General features: G+C 51.2%; 5 protein-coding genes and 1 pseudogene across 6 annotated transcripts, besides 1 other annotated feature; 5 read left to right on the top strand and 1 right to left on the bottom strand.

Annotated features, from left to right (window-relative positions):
- Positions 1 to 136: 136 nt before the first annotated feature.
- Positions 137 to 9288, top strand: NCS57_01032700 (Serine/threonine-protein kinase Tel1; the record flags this gene model as incomplete). The annotated part of the gene is made up of 8 exons (XM_053060074.1): positions 137 to 170; positions 225 to 272; positions 338 to 380; positions 430 to 1821; positions 1869 to 2206; positions 2255 to 6725; positions 6774 to 9214; positions 9269 to 9288. 8 exons carry the CDS (start codon positions 137 to 139, stop codon positions 9286 to 9288), a joined length of 8787 nt encoding a protein of 2928 aa, XP_052910468.1.
- A 519-nt stretch (positions 9289 to 9807) lies between these two features.
- On the top strand, positions 9808 to 12520 carry NCS57_01032600 (annotated as a pseudogene). The gene is made up of 3 exons: positions 9808 to 10449; positions 10503 to 12412; positions 12463 to 12520.
- Positions 9808 to 12520: a sequence feature.
- An 879-nt stretch (positions 12521 to 13399) lies between these two features.
- On the top strand, positions 13400 to 15637 carry NCS57_01032500 (Helo-like-N domain-containing protein; the record flags this gene model as incomplete). The annotated part of the gene is made up of 4 exons (XM_053060073.1): positions 13400 to 13836; positions 13882 to 14404; positions 14463 to 14536; positions 14602 to 15637. The coding sequence occupies 4 exons, from the start codon at positions 13400 to 13402 to the stop codon at positions 15635 to 15637; spliced, it is 2070 nt and encodes a 689-aa protein (XP_052910467.1).
- Positions 15638 to 15858: 221 nt separating this feature from the next.
- On the bottom strand, positions 15859 to 17792 carry NCS57_01032400 (uncharacterized protein; the record flags this gene model as incomplete). The annotated part of the gene is made up of 8 exons (XM_053060072.1): positions 15859 to 16089; positions 16142 to 16452; positions 16505 to 16664; positions 16719 to 16820; positions 16875 to 17233; positions 17288 to 17511; positions 17562 to 17712; positions 17771 to 17792. The coding sequence occupies 8 exons, from the start codon at positions 17790 to 17792 to the stop codon at positions 15859 to 15861; spliced, it is 1560 nt and encodes a 519-aa protein (XP_052910466.1).
- A 742-nt stretch (positions 17793 to 18534) lies between these two features.
- NCS57_01032300 (TauD domain-containing protein) lies at positions 18535 to 19808 on the top strand (the record flags this gene model as incomplete). Its single annotated transcript, XM_053060071.1, has 5 exons — positions 18535 to 18900; positions 18948 to 19011; positions 19063 to 19365; positions 19415 to 19537; positions 19588 to 19808. 5 exons carry the CDS (start codon positions 18535 to 18537, stop codon positions 19806 to 19808), a joined length of 1077 nt encoding a protein of 358 aa, XP_052910465.1.
- A 724-nt stretch (positions 19809 to 20532) lies between these two features.
- Positions 20533 to 21683, top strand: NCS57_01032200 (uncharacterized protein; the record flags this gene model as incomplete). Its single annotated transcript, XM_053060070.1, has 2 exons — positions 20533 to 20818; positions 20869 to 21683. 2 exons carry the CDS (start codon positions 20533 to 20535, stop codon positions 21681 to 21683), a joined length of 1101 nt encoding a protein of 366 aa, XP_052910464.1.
- Between the last annotated feature and the right edge of the window lie 1041 nt (positions 21684 to 22724).

The following is a 22724-nucleotide window of genomic DNA, read 5'->3' as shown; positions in this document are numbered from 1 at the left end:
GAACGAGCACAAGCAGAAGGAACATCATCGCATATTTGTTGCGTTTGATGATGCTGCCTAGATATTCTCATTCTCTTCATTTCTTCTTCACCCTCCCCAACTGTTTTGTGATACGTACATCTCGCGTCCCGTCGCCATGTCGTCCTCTAAATCTGTCATGAACCTGGCGCGTGAGTGACCTTGAGAGCTCTTGTGTTTCTTGTTGCTGACGGGCTATTACCTAGGGGACGTGAAATCAGCCTCGCTCAAAGAACGAGAAAAGGCTGTCGATGGTAGGAAACACCACCATGCGCATGCATCCTTGATTCATCATTTCATGGGCTCACGAGTGTTTCAGAGCTGGCTAGTCTTCTCAACCCGCGGAATCGATCTGCGAATCTGTGAGCGACACCACTCGCACCCACACTTTGTCTGCTAACAGCTTGTGAGTTCTGACCTTGGCGACAAAGGCTACCATGAGATCTTCGAATCCATCTTCAGCTTTGTGATGCGCGAGAAGCCCAACCTACGTAATAAATCAAAGTCGCAAGCCACGTCGAATGCTGCTGCATCCCGTCTCTCGAAATGTGCCGCCGCTGTGCGGATGGCAGCAGGACGCGGCGTGTCTAAGCTCGGACGAAAAACATTACTTGCAGTCGTGGATCACATCACCCAAACTCTAGGGCAGAAAGATGACTTCGTGCCTCCGTTACTTCAGGACTACATCAAAGCGTTGACCGAGGTGCTCTCACGACCGGCCCATGTAGAGATGCTCGCTCGGAGAGGTGGTGAGAAATGGGAAGAGTGCGTTGACTTTCTCCTCGATGTTGCTCAGTTCATGCTCCCAGATGAAGAAGAAGCTACCGCTCTGACGTTGGCCCGGGGATCTCCAGCTCCAGGGTCGGGGTACGGCCGGTCTACTGGACGTTCGACTCCATCGACCCAGAGTCAAAGAAGAGTCGCTCCCGGAGAAGGCGGTCCTTTGAAAGATGTACTGGAAGGCCTGTACCATCTGGTCACCGCCGGCAATGCGCCGTTGCTGCGACGATACACGGAGATCACTGAGGTGGTGCTGAGAGTCTTGAGCTTGAAGCAGCTCAGCCTTGGCTCCTTGCAGACCCTGGCATTTGCCATCATCAATGTACTTTTCTCGGAAACCCATGCCGACGACCTAGCACATTCGTGCTCAATGGTGCAAAACCTCCTGCCGTTGATGAGCTACTGGTGGCGATCTGAAAAAGTTTCGCAAGACGAAGTCATCAGGGCGTTGAGAATTGAGATCTCTAGGAGTATCTTTCTCACACACCTGCACATCGAGCATCTGGTCGTCAGCTCATCAGATGAAGGCATCCGCCTGGGTGTCGAAGACCTGGTCGAGAACCTTTGGAGTGAGTACTCAAAGCGCAGTGAAGCCTTTCGGTTACAGCTGAGCGACATTACCTTCTCTACGTCCTCTCTTTCGAAATATGGCCTCCAACTGGATGTTTTTGGACTGCGCCCCCACAATGTGTATGGAGAAGGCCACTGGGCGGTTGTGCAAAATCTGGCATTCCTTGAACGTATCATGGTACTTTCCAACGAGAAACATCAAGAAGCAGCCCCGGAACATGATGAGCAGAGGCGGAAGAGGCGCCGTATCCGCCTCGACATGAGTCGTATCAGACTCAAGTTGAAGCTCACCGATGTAGCGGTTCGACGAACAGCCCTACAACTGGTCCCGTTTCTTCTTGCAAGTAACTCGCTAAGCCGTGACGAGTTGCTTGACTTGATGCCGGACCTAGTAGTTTTGGCGAGTGACAAAAACCCCGTAACAGCATCTTGGGCCCTCGTCGCCTCAGCCAGGTAAGCATAACTTCCGGCATAGACTGATAGACGACTTACTGTTTCAGTTGTATATCCTATTGCGAGGACTGCCACGACCAAGCAGACATTTGGAGACAGCTATGGCATTTAGCTACAAGGTCTATCAGTCTGCCAGGCACAAGCCGGGCGGCCTGTGTTCTATTGCATGCCATTCTCGAGGCAGATGTTTTGCCATATCACACCGTCTCTGAGGATGTCAACGGCATCGTCACAACTGCCGACGTCAGCGGCCCCAGTGTTTTGTGTGATGCGTCCATCAGCTTGATGTTTCATGTGCTTCATCTTCGGAATGCTAGGATCCCAAGTGCCAGCCAAAGCACTTGCCATCACATCATCCGTTGGATATTTCTCCGATGGAACCCAAGTAAGCCCCTCAACCTCATATAAGGTAGATTTCCTAACAGGGCAACAGACGAATCCACTTTCGCCTCCTATCACTCTCTACACGTCCAGCCTACAGAGCTTGTGAACCTGGTCCGGGCTTGCTGCGGGACTTCAGAGTTGAAGCTGGTTACCCAAACGGTTACCTCAGGAGGCCCTCTGAGTGAAACATGGAACTCGTTAGGCGAGATTGAATCATTCAGTCGATACATACTCCTTCTTAAGGACACACCAGAAAAATCCAAGACTGCTGGTTGCTGTACCTATTTCCAGTCGACGAACCCTCCACCACTGGCCGATGCCAACACTCGTTACGCTTCTAGGAAGCTAACACTTGAGCTTTTCTATCCCAAGCTCGGCGAACTAGCCGACCTTTGCACAGCATGGACCAAGAGAATGAATGAAGGTGGTGTGCAGATTTCTATCGATCGCTTTCAGAGCCTCCTCTCAGCCTGCTTGACGGGTACCCTGTTGCTTTCGCAGATCAGCGACCTCAACTCAACCCAGTCCTCATCTGTGGAGTCTACTCTGATGGAGATTCTAGAGAAAGGACTGGATGCTGCTCTGACATCTGTTGAACCCATGGCGTTCGCCGATTCTGTCCTGCGCGCAGTGAGGCCCATGATGCCCGATCTGACCACAGCGAATCTCAACCAGATGCAGGGGAGCAATGCTGGTCTCTTGCGTCTGTTAGCAAAGGTTTGGTCCGTGATCGAGGATCGAAAGAGCCAGCAAAGTTCCGGGAACGATGTCGATTTGATGGATATTGACGAAGAGTTTGAGTCGCAGAGTAGTAGAGCGAGCTCTATTTTGACACCAGCAGCGATTCCACGGTTCAATATCCAACTACGGATGGATAGCCGGGCATTTTACACAGAGACCAAAGCTCGGCTCCAGTTTCTGACCATTCTCAACGATGATATCGGCCAGATCGGTCTCGTCCCTGATGCCTTCGTCGAGCATCTGATCAACATGCCCGATGATGAACTCCTGCTGTGTCAAAACTTGTTGTTCGAGATTTTCAACTCTGACCTCATCATTACCCCAGACAATGCCCTGGCGGTGATTGAAAGACTGGGGGAATTTGTCAGTGATAGGAATTACCAGTATGCCGAGGTTGCCCTGAGTACTTCCATCGGGGTTATTGATGGTCTTCATTCTATCTGGCTGACCGACACACGTCAGCTCTCGGACAGAGTTGGCGACCTTTACTATCACTTCGTCAAAGTGTGCCTTCCATCAAATATGCTCTCACCCAGAACCCAGATATCGATGGTTCGATTGCTCTTCACCCTTCTGCGAGCCAACTCGGACTATGGCAAGGATCAAGGTCTGGACTCCTCTCGAACTTGTCTTCTCTACATCCTCAAGAACGGCCCCATGTCTGTCAAGTATGCTATTTCCGAAAAGATCGCTGACGTTTTCGATCTCTTCATTCTCAAACTCCATGATGAAATATTCGTGGACGTTTTGGACAACCTGCCCACCGACCCTGCCGACACTACGGGCATTGCCTTTCGACTGTTGGTGTTATCAAATCTCGCCTGTCGATGGTCCACTTTGCTTCGGAGATGTACCTACCACATCTTTGAAACCCCGGGGAAGATACCAGCCTCCACGGAATATGCGACTCGTTGCTTGCTTAATGTATCTCGAACCCTGCAATTGGAATCTCCCAAGGTCTTGTTTCGGCTGTTCTCTCGTCAGTTGCTGTATACTTGGCTGGAGTGTGATCCTATCGAGGACATTCCATTCTCCATATTCGGGTTCTCAACCTTGGGTGACCTTCTCAAGTCCGCCCAAGCTGAAGCAATTGGCTTGACCGTCATGCGTGGGCAAGACGAGGCGTCTGCAGAAGTTGCTCGCTTACTGGGAACCTCCGAAAGCGACCTTATCCGTGAAAACTTTGCGACTGCTATGGCCTACAGCATGATTTTCGGCGACTCTAATGGGGGCGATGACAAGGAGAGGGGCGAGGCTCATATCAAGAAGGTCCTTGGCCGCCAATTATATCTTGAAGCGATGTACCTCGACTTCCTCGGAGTTGGGGCCCTCTTCTTTGATCTCATTGATCAAGAAAATTCCATGGAGAAGGTCTTTGCGAGATTCAAACTTGACTATGCTGGAGAAATCATGAGTGCTATCAAGGCCATTTCTCACTCTCCTGCCGAGTTGCCAGCCAACCAACAACCAATGTTCAAGGCAAAGTATCTCATCAACGAGCTTCACAGACTCTGTCAGAGCAGCGAGTTCCAGTTCCATGATCTTTGGTCGCCCCCTGTGGTTGTTTTCATCGCTCGCACGCTCCTCAACACAGTGCACCCTGCTTTGGGGCCCCTTCACGCCTGTTCTGTCCTCCGCAAAGTCAGGATTTTGATCTGCCTAGCTGGCCCGGTTGCTCTGGAATCGTATCCTTTGGAGATGTTGCTTAACGCGACCCGTGAGTTTATCGTGGATTCAGAGTGTGCGGATGATGCCTTGGGGATCAGCCAGTATCTCCTTGCCGAAGGCGCAAAGCATCTCAGCACAAACCCCTCGTTCCTTGCTGGCTATGCATTATCAACCCTGGCCTCTCTTCGCGTCTTTCTGGAATCGAGCCAGTCCAGCACGACACAGGAGAGTCAGTTCAAAGCCACCATGAGCAAGGCTGAGAAGTTCCATGGGTGGTTTAGCAAGTACTTGGAAGAATACGACTCTCCGATGTTTAAGAATCTCGAACAGCGCGAGGCTTTCAAGTCAATCACACAGTCTGCCGCCCGTATCCGGTCTTCGGGCAACGCTGAGCGAGGCACTGCAGAGAGCAAGCTGCTGCTGGACATTTTGGATGATGGTGGCTCGGAATACCAACTTCTCAATGACACTTCGCGCCAGCTCGCTCTTGGCCTTCTCTGCGGCGACTTCAGTATCCCCCTATCGAGCAGGGATGACATCATTGAATCTGACCAGGATGCGCTCAAGCATGCCGCAGCAGTGTGGAAGAGCTGCGATACGCAAAACCTGAGCGATGAGTATCTGGCATGGGCAGGGCGAGTAGTTGGCCGATCCTTCTCGGCATCAGGTGGGATTCCTACAGACATCCTTCGAGAGTCACATCTTGCTCGTTACCAAAAGATTGCCCCGGATTCTAATGGCTCAGAAATTGGCATCCTTCGTCTTCTTCAGGACTTGACTTCAAGCACCGACTCTGTGACAGCAGGGTTGGCTGAAGCAGCGCTACGAACCGCCGTCTCCGATTCTACCATGAATGGCGACGATACACTGATTGTGGCTTGCCAACAAGGCCTCTCAGAGTCCCTTCTACAGACATCCCAGTTGGGTCCATACCGGTCTCCCCCGTCTGATAAAAGAGCTGGAACTCCTACATCGTCAATAGATGAACAAGCTGTGTGGGCTGAGGACATCACTTCAAAGAACTGGCTTCCGAACCTGAGCGCCTATATGGCCAAGTCTGTTGAGGAATCCATCATGCTCAAGATTCTGCCCCCTATTCTTGCCAAAGTTGAGCACTTCGCCGAGAGTGCATTCCCGTTTGTTGTTCATCTTGTCCTTTCCTCTCGGATCAACCAGCAGACATCTCTCAAGCGTCAGCTATCTTCTTCTATCAAGGAGTGGCTTCAATGCACAGCGCCTGCAGCCAAGGACAACCTGAAGTTGCTCATCAACACCCTCCTGTACCTCAGGACCCAGGAGTACCCAAGAGAATCATCAATCGCTGATCGATCACATTGGCTCAATATCGACTATTCCCTGGCTTCTGCGTCGGCGTCGCGATGCGGAATGCACAAGACGGCCTTGCTCTTTGCTGAACTCGTCTCATCCGAAACCACACGATCCTCTCGTCGATCTTCCGCGGCGGCAGCGAAAGAAACCGACATGAGCGAGACTCTGCTCACAATCTTTGAAAACATTGATGATCCCGATGCTTACTATGGACTGCCAGAGGAGGCCAGCCTCTCAAAGGTTCTCGCTCGCGTGGAGTATGAAAACGATGGGCCCAAGAGTCTAGCATTCAGAGGTGCCCAATATGACAGCAACATTCGTCTCGGAAATCCCATTGCACAGTCTGATGGGCAAGCTTTGGTGAAGGCCTTAAGTACGCTTGGCTTGTCTGGACTCTCAAACTCTCTACTTCAAGTACAGCAGAACCTGGAATCATCGCCAACTTCTCTTGAGAGTACCTTTAGCACAGCAAGAAAGTTGGAAATCTGGAATCTGCCTGCCCCGACGAGCAATCATCATGCAGTCACTGTTTACAAAGCCTACCAGAGCATTCATCAGGCGACAGACATTGGAGTTGTTCGAACGGCCGTACATGATGGCTTCACCCGCACCATGAGCAGCTTGACGGCACATGGTCTCAATGCGACAGCCTTGAGGAAACGACTGGGAGCACTGGCTTCCCTGACAGAGCTAGATGACGTCCTCGGTGTCTCTGACACTGCGGAAATGGAGAGCATTCTCAGCAAATTCAAGAGCCGAAGTGATTGGATGCGAAGCGGACTGTAAGTAACCTGAACAAGTTTGCAGACGAAAATATTAACTCTTCCTAGTTACGACAGCGTCAGTCAGATCCTGTCTTGTCGTGGAACTACCATGAGCATGGTTAGCCAGCAGAACGCCCTTCGAAGCAACCTGAAGCTTTCTGCGGCTGCAGCAAGACAAATGGAGGTGGAATCGATGATCACGGCATCTGGCGTCTATCGGTATCACCAGGCGACTCAGGAGAACTTAAACTTATCTACCAGCCTCACCAACCTCATTGCACCTTGTGCTTCACTGGATCTCCACGTGGATGCCGCAATCAACATTGAAGCCGCCAACTCGCTCTGGGACTATGGGGAGATGAGCACATCTATTCGCATGCTTCAGAGCATTGAAAGGGACTCTTCTCTCCAGAAACAGACTATCCCAGTCAGTCGCTCTGACTTGCTTTCAAAAATTGGTTTCCAGGTCTCTGTTGCTCGCCTCGAGAAGCCGCACGACATTCAAAAGAAGTACCTAGAGCCGGCCTTGAAGGAACTTAAGGGCAAAGGTCAAGGACGGGAGGCTGGCATGGTTTATCACCAGTTTGCCATGTTCTGTGATCAGCAGCTCCAGGATCCTGACGGGCTGGAAGACCTGACAAGGCTTCAGGGGTTGAAGAAGGCCAAGAGCGACGAAGTGTCGGAACTTAAGTTGCTGATCTCCACTACGAGGGATTCTCAGTTGAAGAACCGATACTCGCATGTGTTGAACAAGGAAAAGCAGTGGCTAGACCTTGATGAGCAAGAGCTGCGACGAGTTGAGCACACTCGTAGCGAGTTTGTGCGTCTGAGTCTCGAGAACTACCTCTTGTCTCTCATCGCTTCCGACGAACACAATAATGATGCACTGCGTTTCACAGCCCTTTGGCTCGAGCGATCAGAAGAGGAGATGACCAACAAAGCAGTCATGAAGTCTGTTTATGACGTGCCAACAAGGAAGTTTGCAGGGCTCACCAACCAGTTGACATCCCGACTCCAAGACAATGACACTGCCTTCCAAAAGATCCTTTTGGAGTTGGTTTACAAGATTTGCGTGGACCACCCCTACCACGGCATGTATCAGATTTGGTCAGGAACCAAGGCAAAGGCCCAGCAGAAGGACGAGGTTGCGGTCAAGCGTGTCAGAGCTACAGATCGAGTGGCCAAGCGACTCGCCGAGACGCAGTCCGTGGCCAGCATCTGGCTCTCCATCGATAAGACGAGCAAATACTACCATGCTCTGGCCATGGATCGCAACCCAAACAAGTACAAGTCGGGTGCCAAGATCGCACTGAGAGATTCAACTCCAGGCCACAACCTTGTCAACTGCTTGGCCAAGTACCGCATCCCTTCTCCAACCATGCACATTGAGCTTTCTGCGACCAAGGACTACACAAAGGTGCCCATCATCTCCAAGCTGGAGCCGACCATGACGATCGCCTCGGGCGTCAGTGCACCCAAGATCATTACGGCACTTGGGAGTGATGGTGTGCGATACAAGCAACTCGTCAAGGGTGGACACGACGACCTACGCCAAGATGCAATCATGGAACAGGTCTTTTCGGCTGTATCGTCTCTACTAAAGCTTCATAGGACAACCCAGCAACGCAATCTAGGTATCAGGACGTACAAGGTGCTCCCGCTCACGGCATCTTCTGGACTAATCGAGTTTGTCCCCAACACGGTACCACTTCACGAATTCCTTATGCCCGCGCACGAAAGGTACTATCCTAGGGACCTGAAGGGCTCTCAATGCCGTAAGGAAATCTTTGGAGTCCAAAGCCGGACAGTCGAGACTCGCATCAACACGTATCGCAAGGTTACGGAAAAGTTCCACCCGGTCATGAGGTACTTCTTTATGGAGCACTTCATGGACCCCGATGAGTGGTTTGTCAAGCGGCTGGCATACACAAGGAGCACTGCAGCGATATCTATGCTTGGTCACGTCCTTGGCCTCGGTGACCGACACGGTCACAACATTCTCCTGGACCACAAGACTGGAGAGGTTGTCCACATCGATCTGGGTGTGGCATTTGAAGCTGGCCGTATCCTGCCCGTGCCAGAGCTGGTCCCTTTCAGGTTGACAAGAGATATCGTGGACGGAATGGGCACCACTAAGACAGAAGGCGTCTTCCGAAGATGTTGCGAGTTTACTCTAGACGCCCTGCGAGAAGAGCAATACTCCATCATGACCATTCTCGACGTGTTGCGTTACGATCCCCTCTACACTTGGTCCATCTCGCCATTGCGGCTCGCGAAACTACAAAAGGCAAGGCACAACGACGACGGCGTCATGGACGACGAGCAAAGCGAAGCAGAAACGAAGAAGGGCAAGAAGACGGGAGGCCATGTCAACGAGCCATCCGAGGCCGACCGTGCCCTGGAGATTGTGAGGAAGAAGCTCTCCAAGACCCTGAGCGTGACGGCCACGGTCAACGAGTTGATCAACCAAGCGACGGATGAGCGAAACTTGGCAGTTTTATATTCTGGTAAGTCTCTGCAGAGTATAAGTGAGTGTGAAGTGTGACGCTGACGTGGTCTAGGATGGGCGGCATATGCTTGAGTACCTAGCGAAAACTGCCTACGAGAGAATGGGCGACATGGACTTGGATGGATAGGCGCGGGTCAAGAAATAAATGAGACACCAGAACGCCAAGAGTGTTGGTTACCTAGCTCCTCTCAAGTATAATAATTAGCTAAAGATGTATCATAATAAAGGTAAAGCTTTAGAGCTTCTTTTCTTATTCTTATTATACTCTATCTATAATCGTTAGAGGAGGATAAGCTAAAGAGTCGTTTCTTGGCCGTTGTGATCCAATGGCGCCGTGTTCGGAGTTAGGCGTGGTTAAGCTCTGTAGCTCCAGGGCCAACAAGGGCGCTCCAAGGGCTATCTTATCGCATCTAACAGCGCTGAATGACATGAGGTAATCAATAGCCCAGCTCTAGCTTCTCTCATTCAGACTCGATCGAAGCATCAACATCCTGATTTATCAACGTCATATCTTGTACTTTTCATCGACAGAATAAAGCGAATGATCGTCATTAACTGCCCTTGCACCGTGTCTGCTTTCACAAGCCCCAGCTACCACAATTCACCGAAACCGCGCCGGACAGCCCGAGCATCCGAGGCCTGAGTGACAGCTCCATCACAGTTGTTCCAGGCCTCCCCCGTCGTCGTTATCGCTCCATGCAACCCGTGGCAGTCGAATCAAACTCTCCCTCCCGGCGCAGGCCGCGGCTCGACTCGTCCTCCTCCTCCTCACCGCCTCCCATCGCCGCCTCTAAGAGAGCGCGCTTCGAAGCCATGACGAGCGCCAAAGCGCGGGGCAAGCTCCCCGAGACCGTCGACCTGACCCAGCCGCCCTCGGCCTTCAAGCCCTACACGGGGGCCAAGAAGCTGGTCATCAAGAACCTGCGGGCGCCGACGAGTCGTGATGCGCAGGTCGCCGAGTACTATGTGCGCACCGAGAAGGAGCTCAAGGACGCCCTCGACTCGGTGTTTGCCGGGAAGACGCCCGATGTTCCACTCGAGAGGCTATACAGAGGAGTCGAGGACGTTTGCCGGAAGGGAGACCCAGCAAAGGTGTACCGGATGGTCAAGGACAGGATTGAGGCGCACTTGCAACGGATAGTGTATCCGAGGATAGGACGGAATGGAGGTGTCTCGAACCTCGATACTCTCAGGAGCGTGTTGGCAGAATGGAAGATTTGGAATGGTCAAACAGTACGCCTGGCAGTAAATCAGCTGCAGCTGCTATCCCGCTAACTCTCTTGCAGATATTAATCCGCTCGACGTTTAGTTTCCTCGATCGGACATACCTGTTACGAGAGAACCTTTCATCCATCAACGACATGGCCATCAGCCAATTCCGGAGGATGGCCTTCCCTTCGCAGGCGCTTGCGTACGAGAGTTCTCATGGGAGCAAGACAATTGCGGGAATGTGCGAGTTGGTTGAGTATGACCGAAGAGACAACGATCAAATGGACTCGGCTCTTCTCAAAGACTCGATGATGATGTTGCACGTTCTGGGCGTCTACGTCAAGCACTTCGAACCGATCTTCCTGCAGCAATCCGAGGTCTACTTCAAGGAGTTTGGCGAGGCATGGAGCACTTCAAGCCTCAAGGACTACATCCGAGTCTGCAAGAAGCTGCTTCACAAGGAAAACTACCGTTGCATCGTGTATAACCTTGATAGCACCACGGAGAAGCAGCTGATGGACTCTGCTCATGCGCATCTGATTGACCATTATTCGGACAAGCTCCTGAACAGTGGCAATCTTGCCAAGTTGCTGTCCGATAGAGAGGTCGACTCTATGAAGGCATTGTACGACTTGCTTCGATTATCAGGCATCCAGAAGAAGATGAAGACACCGTGGGGCGACTATATCAGAGCGACAGGAGCTGCGATCATCGGCGATAAGGAGCACGGGGATGAGATGGTTCTTCGTCTCTTGGAACTGCGACGGTCGCTTGACCTGATGATTCGAGATGCGTTCGACAAGGATGAGGACTTCCTCTGGGGCATGAGGGAGGCTTTTGGGAAATTCATGAATGACCGAAAAGTGTCGTCTTGCTGGGATACAGGAACTTCCAAGATTGGCGAGATGACAGCCAAGTATATCGACATGCTTATGCGAGGCGGTTTGAAGTCATTACCAAAGGAACTTCTCTCTGATGCCAAGGATCGAGCGACGGCGGAGAAGCAGGGTCAGGCCAGTACTGGTGACGAGGATGCTGAACTTGATCGACAGTTGGATCAGGCTCTGGAACTGTTCCGCTTCATCGAAGGCAAGGACGCCTTTGAAGCATTCTACAAGAAGGATCTCGCCCGAAGGTTGTTGATGGGACGAAGCGCAAGCCAGGATGCTGAAAGGAACATGCTCACTAAGCTCCGAAGCGAATGCGGCTCCAACTTTACTCACAACCTCGAGCAGATGTTCAAGGACCAGGAGATTGCCAAGGATGAGATTGAAGCGTACAAGGAGTGGTGTCAGGGAAGCACCGAGCGCAAGTCATCTCTGGATCTTCAGGTCATGATCCTCTCAGCTGCAGCCTGGCCGACATACCCCGACACTCGTCTCAACCTCCCTGATGAGGTGGCAACTCAGATTGAGCGGTTCGACCAGTACTACAAGAACAAGCATACGGGTCGGGTGTTGACGTGGAAGCATTCGCTGGCTCACTGCGCGATCAAGGCAACGTTTGCTAAGGGCACCAAAGAGCTTCTTGTTTCGGCTTATCAGGCTGTTGTGCTCATGATGTTTAATAGCCTCCCGAATGATGGCTTCTTGGCTTATGAGCAGATTGCCACGGGCACTGGGCTTCAAGGCGGCGACCTCGACCGCACATTGCAGTCCCTCGCGTGCGGCAAAGCACGGGTGCTCACCAAGCATCCCAAGGGCCGTGAGGTCAAGCCCACAGACACATTCACATTCAACAAGTCATTTACGGACCCTAAGTACCGTGTTAAGATCAACCAGATCCAGCTGAAAGAGACAAAGGAGGAGAACAAGGCAACACACGAGAGGATCGCTCAGGACCGTCGGTTTGAGACACAAGCAGCCATTGTCAGGATTATGAAGAGCCGCAAGTCTATGGGCCATGCGGAGCTGGTGGCCGAAGTGATCAACCTGACCAAGAAGAGAGGCAGTGTAGAGCCGGCAGCGATTAAGAAGGAGATCGAAAGGTTAGTCAAGTACAGTGGCCACATGTGGAGAGTGCTAACAAGAGGTATAGTCTCATCGAGAAGGACTACATCGAGAGAGAGGGCAATGCATACGTGTATCTGGCGTAAGGTTCGGTAGGTTGGGTATATTTTATTATCTGATGATGTAGATGATGGGCTACGAGGCCCAAAGACGACAAGGGCTATAATTATGAGTCAGAAGCAGAGGATAGATCTGTATTCAGCTGCCATTAATGTCCAAACTATGCAAAAAAGTGACTGCCTGTGCAGGAAGAGGGATGGGAGGTGAACGTCGTGTCTTGGAGCCGGGGTTCAGGGGCCAAAAAAGAGCGAAGCCAGGGGGGGCCATGGGGGATAAGGTAAGAATTTAACAGAAGTCAAAGTTTGTCAACTGAGCTACTTCGCTGATGGAAGAGATTGTTATTTTGATATATAAGGAGGAGATGCGTGGTTGAAGTTGGCTGGTGATTGGTGATGCGAGGGATGTGGTGGAGTTGGTTGCCTAGAGGGCTGAGGTCTCATGCCTGCCGTTTTGGGTAATGACCTTGGAGTCCATGTTGGTCGCGGGCCATCCTAACCTGAGCAGAGCCCAGATTTTCGTCTCTTCTCCATCGCCTTCATCTTTTCCAAATCCCGTCTTTCCATCTACATGCCATGTGACAGTAGATGGACTGAGGTTGCTATTGATTGCAGTTCAGCCGAAGTCCAACTTCGAACATGATGGAGGCAACGAGGCTCAGCTGCGAATAGCCACCGTTGGCTTAGACCTGGACAGCAAATGACTACCATCGGATCGAATCAGTTGCAGAGCTGACCACTGGCGGCACCTATCGAACCCCAGCATGCACGCCTCATCTGCAGAGCGAGTCCAAAACGCCCTGCAAGATGCCCCGCCAATGCCCCCCCTCCTCTCGCGGCCTTATATCCAGCGAGCCCATCATGATCCCATCAGCGCAACCTCACTCTTTCCAATCCATCTGATACGCCATGGAGCCCGTTTCTTTGGCTTTCGGTGTCGTCTCTCTGGGTATGCAGCTTGTCCAGACAGCTGCTGCCATCAGGGAACGCATCGATGCCTACAAGTCAGCGGCCAAAGAGCTATCAATCCTATCTGACAAGCTGGACGACATCGAAGCCATATGCTACTCTCTTGAAGCAGCCTTCGGTTGCTATGAGCAGGCACCCAAACCCTGGGACGCCATGCTACTAAAGAAGCTGCATCGCATCATGAGTGACTGCCGCGACAAGGTTTCACGGCTATACGATATCATCAACAAGATTACGTCGTCTCAATCAAATAGGCACATACCACTAAACACCACGGGGGCACGTTTTCTTCAGCACAGGAGTACAATACGGAAATGCAATGACGAGCTGGATCAGTCCCTCACCTCCCTCCACTTGCACATGACGACCAATATCCTGTAAGTCTTATATCTTTACCTCAAACCAAGGCTTACAAACCGCAGAGTTATGAATCTGCGACCACTACCACAAACCTGCAACTCATTCAGTCTGAATGTTGCCACGACCACACAAGTTGAAACCAACATGAAGAACAGTGTCGACTCAGCAGTCATAAAGTACCGAAAGAGTCGAGCAAGGCAAAACGTACAAACTCAGACGTGGAACTTGTCATATTCCTCATTATGCCGTCTCGAAAGGACAAAAGTACGAAAGGTGAAGCAATCCAAGTCTTCCCCCGCTACAGTTCAAGAAGAGACCTCGTTCCTCATCGGTTCGCCGCTTCTGGGGCTATACGTAAAGCTCTCACTCCAACGTGGATCGCTTAGTCCTTTATCCGTTTCACTGCGGTTTCCCCATATATTCACCTTCGCCTCCGACTCGTGGTTCTTGACGGATATTGCGAGGGCTTTTAGAATGGACAGCGTTGGAAAGTTACGGCATATCTTTGATCAATACTCCATCACCCCTTCTACGAGCTTGGCTTTCGTAGATTCAACGTCAAACAAAACTGACACATTACTGGGGGTGAGTAAGGCTTTCATAGGTCTGAAGGTACATGTGCTAGTCTAACCGAGCATCCAAGTTAGCCATTTCGAACAAGGCAACCCGCATTCACGACTTCCTAATCGATCGGTGTCCCAGCTTATGCCATGAACGGTCAGTCAAGAGCCCATCTTACCAAGCTTTATTGCTTCCTTGCAAGGCTAATGGCGAGAACACAGGCGACACCTCCCCATCGGCTATGGCATGCTTTACGGACCCTCCACAGCCAATAGTAGCCTTGATGATACTTGTGCGCGTGCGAGCGCTTACATCGACATGCGAGGTGACGCCCTTGAACCTAGCGAGTTCTATGCTCTACTTCAGGGCTGGTCGTCTCCGACGCACATGGGTTTCCTCGTCGACACTTGCAAGCAGCTTTTCCCAGGAGAATGGGAGCCCTTTAACAGATATCTCTGGAACCATATATTCCGTTCTTTTGAGAAAGTATGCGACCACTCAATCCTTACCACCCAGGAGGTCGACAGGGATGTAATGGTCGGATTGGCAGGTCTTACGCGACAAGTAATTTCTGATGGGTTGGATATCCACTGCAACATGACATTCCATGAGCTGTCAGTCCATGGACTGAAATCTGCTCTACAAAGCTTGGTCGACTACGGCGGGAGAAAGACTCTCTTCTATTGCCATCAGTGGGTTGAGATGTTGCACCAAGCTGGCGTTGATGTTGATATCTACCTCGAGAGAGAGATACAGGCTATAAGTGCGGCCTGGGACTCCCATTTTGAGGACGAGGCTTACATCCGAGAGTTGAAAGTCGAGGAGTACATGGGCAGAAACCTTCCCACTTGGGTCATGTCATTTGCTGCCACAGATGCTCCTGAGTTGTTCTCAGAATTCCCTCACCTCGTCTCATGGAATTCCTTTGGGTACATCATTCCAGGCAAGAAGACTCCGGGAGACATTTACCACATGCCAGATGAGCCCAAGCCACATCAGGGTTGGAAGCAAGTCTTGCAGGTATCTGGCGGAGTTGTTCGTCCACCTCTCGAGCGGTGGTCGCTTAACTGGCACCGACCCCCAAGGCCTTTGGATGAAGAAGGCAGGAAAATGGTCGAGGGGCTTGCATATGCATGCGACTTGATGGAAAGCCGGTTCGAGCGAAAGAGACTGAAGAAGTTGCGCAAGGCTGGATACATGAGGGAATTTGCTCCGTTGAGGTTTAAAGAAAGGATCCCTGGAACGTGGGTGGAATAGGAGACGTATCTTGGAGAGGTCACAATGAAGTTGCTTGGAAACTAACCTGTTCTACGAACTGGCTAGCCAGAAGATGTCGTTGATGAGGGCTCTGAGCTGAGGACAAGATTGATGTATGAAACAGTATGAGATGTGGAGATACATTGAGACCATCTTCGCCCCTACTCTACATTCTATATCTACTCTAGTAGGTTCTAATACGCGCCATTGACGCAACTTGTTCATCGCGTCTTGATCCTTCGGAAACGGGTAATCTTGGATCCATCGCTGAGGTCTTGTTGGATCTGCTCATGCTTGTAACCAAATACAAGCGGCGAGAGAACAAATCGGAGCACATAGTAGATGATTCCCAGGAGCAAGATCATGACGGCGACAAAAGGTGACAGCCAGTAGGGCAACGAAGTGTTTCCCTTGCCACTAGGAGGACGAATAAAGGGCATCACGAGGAGGAACTAGGGGTAACTGTTAGCTTATTGTTCCTAATGAAGAGTTGAAGCGACTCACGATGTTGCTGACTACGAAAAAGCCAATGACAGGCCAAGGAGCAGGGAAGGGCGACGTAAAGTTTTCGCTCTTCTTGAGGCGAAGCTTGACCAAACCGATGACGATTGCAAGATGCATGATTGTTCCTGGGTAGGAAGACAAGCTAACGATAAAGTTGAATGCGTCGCCAGCGGGGGGTGCACACACGAAGAGGATGGTGACACCGAGATGGAGGGCAAGGGCGGTGATTGGCGTCTTGAAGGGTCTGTTCTCCATGAAGAAGTTGGAGAAGGGGAGAACGCCGTCCTTGGCTAGTTCCTGGATGATTCGTGCTGTCAAGAATTAGACATGGCATAGAGAGCTACTAATGTTCGGACAACTTACGGACGGTAAAGGCGATTCCGAGAAGATGGCCAAGAGCTGAAAGAGCAACCAGAGCAGGAAGGGCTTTGACGGCGGCTGTATCCCCAAACATGTTTCTGAAGAGGCTAGCCGCGACGGTGACCTGGGCGGCTTTAAAGTCTTCCTTGGAGACGGCAGCGAACTATTGGGGTTGTCAGCCAGAGTTGAAGTAGTTGAACAACAAGGGTGGATGTACATAGGCAATGTTGGCGAGAATGTAGAGGACAGTGACTGTTCCCATTGATAGTGGAAGGGCCAACTTCAGCGTCTTTTGAGGGTTGCGGACTTCTGACAAGACCTAGTTAGACTGTTAGTGAGGAGTTGAGCGAGATGAGACGTAATAGACACTAACGGCGTTGATGTTGTCATAACCTCCAAAAGCAAAAATGACCTGCAGAATAGCAGTGCCAATGTTGTATCCATTGTTAGACGTGCCCTCAAAGCCATTCGAGAAATTGTGAGGCTGTTCGACCTTGAGATGGCCACCCAATGCAGCAAAGCCGCAACACACGATGAAGAAGAGGGTAAAGATCTTGACGACAGACAAGAGATCCGATATCCATCTTCCGATTCGAGGTGTAACAGCGTGGACTCCGCATGAGAAGAAGGCTCCTGCGATGGCGACGCCACGGAGCTTCCATGTTGTTGACTCAGCGCCGGCTGCGACAAGGAGGTATGAGGAGAAGGTGATGGCGTTGCTGGCAGATACCTCTAGGATCTTGTAAGTCTTGTGCTATGTGAAAGTAGAGGGTAGATCGAACTTACGCAGAAAGACGCAGAAAAAGACGTAGATACACGTCTGCATCAACCGAGGACTGTATGATCTCTCAAGATAGTTCTTGATACCACCAGACCTCGGAATAGCTCCACCAAACTCGAGCATGACAAACGTTCCGCAAGTAGCAACAGCTGCTCCAATAATCCAACACATGAGAGACATTCCAACACTTCCAGAGAGTTTGAAGATGCCACTAGGGGTTGAAAAGATACTAGAAAGGATTAATCACTGGTTCATATTCTGAGCTGGAAGTGTACATACCCGGCACCAATCATCTTGTTGATAATCAGCGAGGCAGCGCCAAAGACGCCAATTGTTCGCTCTTGGAGAACATGGGACTCGTCGATTCCTAGAGTGGTCGACTTTCCTTCCCTTTCGCTGTCGTCCCCAGATGAACGGACAACTGGGGCAACTAGATGGTGTTAGTTGAAGTGTGACACCACATAGATGTTGTAACATGCCTTGAATACCATCTTCATCTTTGCCAGACATTTTGAACTTGAAAATCTAGAATATTCCCTCGTAAGCAAGATGAACAGAGCATGAACCAGTTCTCCCACCTGATGCTCTGAAGATCCTCTCGAGTTAAATACCTTATAACCTCCCACTGCGGATCTCTACAAACACGAAACTAGGATGACCTTGATCCCCCTTTCGGCCATAGGTGACCCGTTTCTCGGGTGTATAGTTGCCGTCTGCAGGGGACTACTACGTAGTATGCTGACCGTGCCAAGCACGCAATGTTGGAGTTGCCATGTCGTGCTCCTAGGGGTCGGAGCCAACCCGACGCGCCTCTACACCGTCCCACGGATATACTAGGCATCAGAGTGGAGTTGTAACCACGAGATGAAATCCACATATGCGCGGGCTTTTCGTAATAGACTTGATGTTTCCCTTAGTCACAGAGTGGTTGAAGAGTTGGCCGTTGGAAAGTCGTGCTCGACGCTAAGAATTTCGTGATGCGGTTATCCCACCCGGGGATCCCCTCTCGTTGGGCATCATGTCTATAAGGGGAAGTATGTATCGGTGATAATTCCCGGGGAGAGACGAGATCTTTCTCCGGTGTTTTATTTAGTACATAATAGGGCCCTTTTTTTTCTACTCGGGGAGATATTCACGGCTTCGACTATCCGAAATCCCCGTCGGGAGAAGCATAGACATAAGCTTGGTTTTTTCTCGCAAACCCCAGCATCACGTCATCAGGATCGATTCCCATTTCTGGAAACTCAGCATCATGACGGTTGATTTGACACCTTTCGATGTTCCCGGTGCCCGGATATACCATGGCAACGCCCTGCCATGTGGCCTCCAGGTCCAAGGCGATGCTCCCCCCGTCGCCGAGTCTGCCAATGCCCTACGCGAGCTTGCAGAGTCTGAGAAGTTGCAGGAGCTTTTGGATCGTCACGGTGCGGTATTGATCCGTGGCTTTGGACATGCGTCGGCCAAGACTTTTTCGGATCTTGTTTGCGCTGCCGAGGAGGCGAGGGGATATCATCCATTTGAGCAGATTGGTTTGGCTGGAAAGAGAACTCAGGTCGCCAAGAATATTTGGACTGCGAATGAGGGGTCTCCCTTGACTCGATTCTACCAGCACAATGAGGTCTGTGATAGCCACGGTTGAGTTACTCTATAACTAACGCAACTCAGTATTCACGATACACACGATTCCCTTCCAACATTCACTTCTACTGCGCAAAAAAGGCACCAAAGGGTAACTACAAAGTTCAACTCACCCAAACCCACCACTAACACTACTTTACAGGAGGCGCCTCCCCCATAGCCCACAGCGCCAACGTCTACGAAAAGGTCAAGGCCGAGATCCCAGAGCTGGTGGAAGAGGTCAACAAGCGCGGCCTAGGAATGAAGATGGTGTTCCGGGCACCGGGAAAGGAGAGCAAGGTCAACTCGTTCAACTGGGCGGGCAAGTTTAGCTTTGGACAGGAGCTCGCGCCGGGTGATGATGAGGCGACGACGAGGGCCAAGGTGGAGAAGCAGGTTCGAAGGCTGACGGATGATTTCAAGTGGAATGAGGATGGGAGTCTTGAGCTGACGCAGCATATCCCTGGTGAGTTGTCTTTGTGTTGGTTGAGGTTCAGTGCTGATTATTTGTGTAGGCCTTCGAAGGTCGCCTTCGAGTGGCAGACCAGTATGGTTCAATGGACTTGTCGGAAGACACGGTATTACTAGAGATATTGGCGCCCTGGATCCGCCCTACATTGGACGAGACGGCATGACTTGTGAGTTGTCCCCCTACCCTTGACTCAGCTCATCAACTAACAACGACCAGACCTACCCTGCGTCTACGGCGATGACACACCAATTCCCCGAAAGTACCTCGACAAGCTGATCGATGTCATTGACAAAGAAGAGATCCACGTTGTTCTCGAAGAAGGCGATATTCTCTTTGTCGACAACTTTCAGGTCTCTCACGGGAGGGAGCCCTGGGAGGGAGATAGACAGATCTTGGTGTCCATGTGGGAAGGGCCAACTTCGATTGGAGTTTACTAGTCTCGATTAAATCAACTTACTAACTCCTGTTCCCGCATAGTATGAGCACCAAAGTTAGTTAATTAGTGACTAGCTACTAAAATAGACCCTCACACAGCAGCCGTCAATAGTTGCACGACACCTGGTGCCCAACACAAATCCAGCTCAACCAACAACAACTCCAATTCGCCGATGAGTGCAAACACCGTCGTATTAGGAATAGTCCGCTGGGTCCATCCCGTCGACGTGGGCCATTCTGATTCCCCGCGTAAAACAGTAATTACGCTTGTCTTGACTGGAGGTGAAGCGAGTCCCCGGAATGCCGAATAATTCAGGCCATGAGACAAGGTCGAAACGAGCAGTCGCTTCTGCTCCTTGTGGAGTTTTAAACCTGTCAAGGAAAGGATTGCATTTTTTTCTAGAGGTACGCGCCTGTATACCCACATTGCTGTAAAATCCATCTGCTAACCTTCTCTAGAAACGTTTGACGGTAATGCTTTGCATATGATCGCAAGGGCTATTGATTCCCTACTGTATTATATCGTCTCTCGCTGTGCCTAATGAGTCATTGAATTGGGCACATATACCAAAAGCCTTCTTTGATTCAGTTTCTTGGCAGGCACTCAAGTTTATTATTACCTGAATTCTGCCCAAGACCGTCGGGAATAGGGTCAGTCTCGTACTCAACTTGGTGGTACCTAGTCACACCACGAAGCGTACCACGCGCTTCACAATCCTACCAGCCATGAGCGACATCTCCGAGACATCCTCTCGCCAGACCAGGCATGGAGGATCAGATATTATGGGCACCGAGATGACCATCTCTGAAGCCTCCTCCCACAGAAGCAGGCATGCCCGATCGGATAGTTCTCGGGCTGAGATAAGAAACATGATGAAGAGCATCGAGAGGAAAAGGGGTTCGACAGATGAACACATACTCGCTGTTGTCCGAGCAAGGAGTGTCGAGGGTCTTCTTGAAAAGTACAATCAGAGCCAACCTTCAAGTCGTAAGCTCATTGGAAAAGCCAAGGGTAGGTCGTTCTCTTCAGCTTGAATCATAGGATGATACTGACTGCACTAGAACGATCTGCTGTCACCGTCACTTGCCTGGATCACCTGCAAGCCTGGATCGAGCACATCACCAACATCATCAAGTGCCGCAAGATCAAGATCATAGTCAGCTGTCTGGTGGACGACCTCAACATGCATATCGAGAAGCGAGTCCGCAAGCTCGAGCTGTACCGTTGCGGCTACGGTGAAAACGCCGACCTCAACAACTTTGTAACAGGCTGGTCGACATACCGGGGTATTAGATTCGACGAGTGGGACGGCCAGGGCGACAAGGAGCTTTGGTTCGGTCCAGGCATGGCCATTAAAGTCGATCCGCGGAGGAGTAGCTTGTGGTCGCCGACGGACAGCTCGTTCACGGCCAACAACGATGACAAGGATACCCTGCGGAGGTACTTTGAGGGCCTCCAGAGCATACCGATGGAGGGCAACTGGTGGCAAAAGTGGAAATCGGCCATCTCGTTGATCCTGGGCGTCCTCGGCGGAGGAGCCAAGCTCGCAGTCTCGATGAATGTGACGGCCGCGGGCGCCTACATTCACTACCAATCATGGACAGGGTCATCGGTCAAGTTGGGCTGCGGTGGCATGAAGGCCTCGATGGAAGCGTCCGGAGGCGCAGTGCTCGTCGGGGCGGGGATAGCGGCGGCCGTCTACTTCATCCCGTGGGACGTTGTACTTGGCTGGATGGATAGCCTGTTCTCGTGGCTGTGGGAGGGCTTCAAGTCCATGGTGAGCAAGTTCTGGGAGTGGATGAAGAGTTTCTGGGCCAGCAATCCGACCAAGGAGCAGCAGATGCAGGTCGGAATACCTCGTCCGATGGGGTTCTGAAGGTTTGAAGGACTTGTTAGCGCACGTTTGTCATGTTGGTGAGGGATTGGTTGCTGGATATTCTCTTGGGTTGCAACAGTACGAGGGATGTATGGCTTGAGTCGGTCAACAACCACAGGCCGTACACTTTTCAGCGTAAGGATGGGTTTCTTATAGATTGCTAGATATCAAACTATTGAAAAAATTGGAGTTAGGGGCAACAATACTCACGTTAGCTATACACTATCCTTGTAGATTTCGAGAGGCAGTGACGACAAGGCAAATCCCAGTTCGCCTTGTTGACTGGGGTGAAGCATATTCGACATGAAGCTTGAAATACAGGGCTGTGCAATCATCAGCTGGGCAACAATGAGTTGTTGTGTTGGCAAAGCCATTAAAGACATGATGCCCTCGCCGAATGCTCGGACAAGTCGAGGAGAGGCTGGACGCTCAGTTGCCGGGCATGCCATAGTATCCCACCTCGAGACGGCTCCTGAGTGACACACTCACATCGCAACCATCACGGTCCAGTACAACGAAAAAGAGGCAAGGCAACCAGCCTCACACCCCGCCAAGTCCTCTGCCTTCTCTGAACCCCCAGCCCTCCAACCCTCCCTTATGATGGCAGCTTACAAAGCTCTGGGAACCCCTCACAAGGCAACCAAACAAGGCAACCAGTCGGTCGCCCGGTGAAAGTTGACACTGCACTTTGCCTGGTGTGTGTTTGATGATCGCCTCGTCTTGGCATCGAGGGAGAGATAATACGTGATAGATAGGTGCAACAATTCCCCCCTCTCCGATAGTAGGCGGCCATGTCTGAGTCAGTGTCGCGGATGGACCCGGTTCTGGAAAGCCGGGACCGTTGATGAGCTTGCCTCGTGTGTCCATGGGTTGCAACATGTGCATCTACACTTTCGCCTTGCTTTCATACATTCTGTCATCGACTGGGCGTATGGGAAGACGCGTGCTGACCCAAGCCACCAAGTAAACGAGATATGAATCAGACCTTGCATTATGCTCGACATAATGGCGTCAACCAAGTTTTTTCTCTCCCTCTGCTGC

Source organism: Fusarium keratoplasticum, chromosome 8 (genome assembly GCF_025433545.1).
Source record: "Fusarium keratoplasticum isolate Fu6.1 chromosome 8, whole genome shotgun sequence".
Taxonomy (NCBI): domain Eukaryota; kingdom Fungi; phylum Ascomycota; class Sordariomycetes; order Hypocreales; family Nectriaceae; genus Fusarium; species Fusarium keratoplasticum.
Note: the sequence above shows the minus strand (reverse complement) of the source record. Positions and strands in the feature narration are given on the sequence as shown.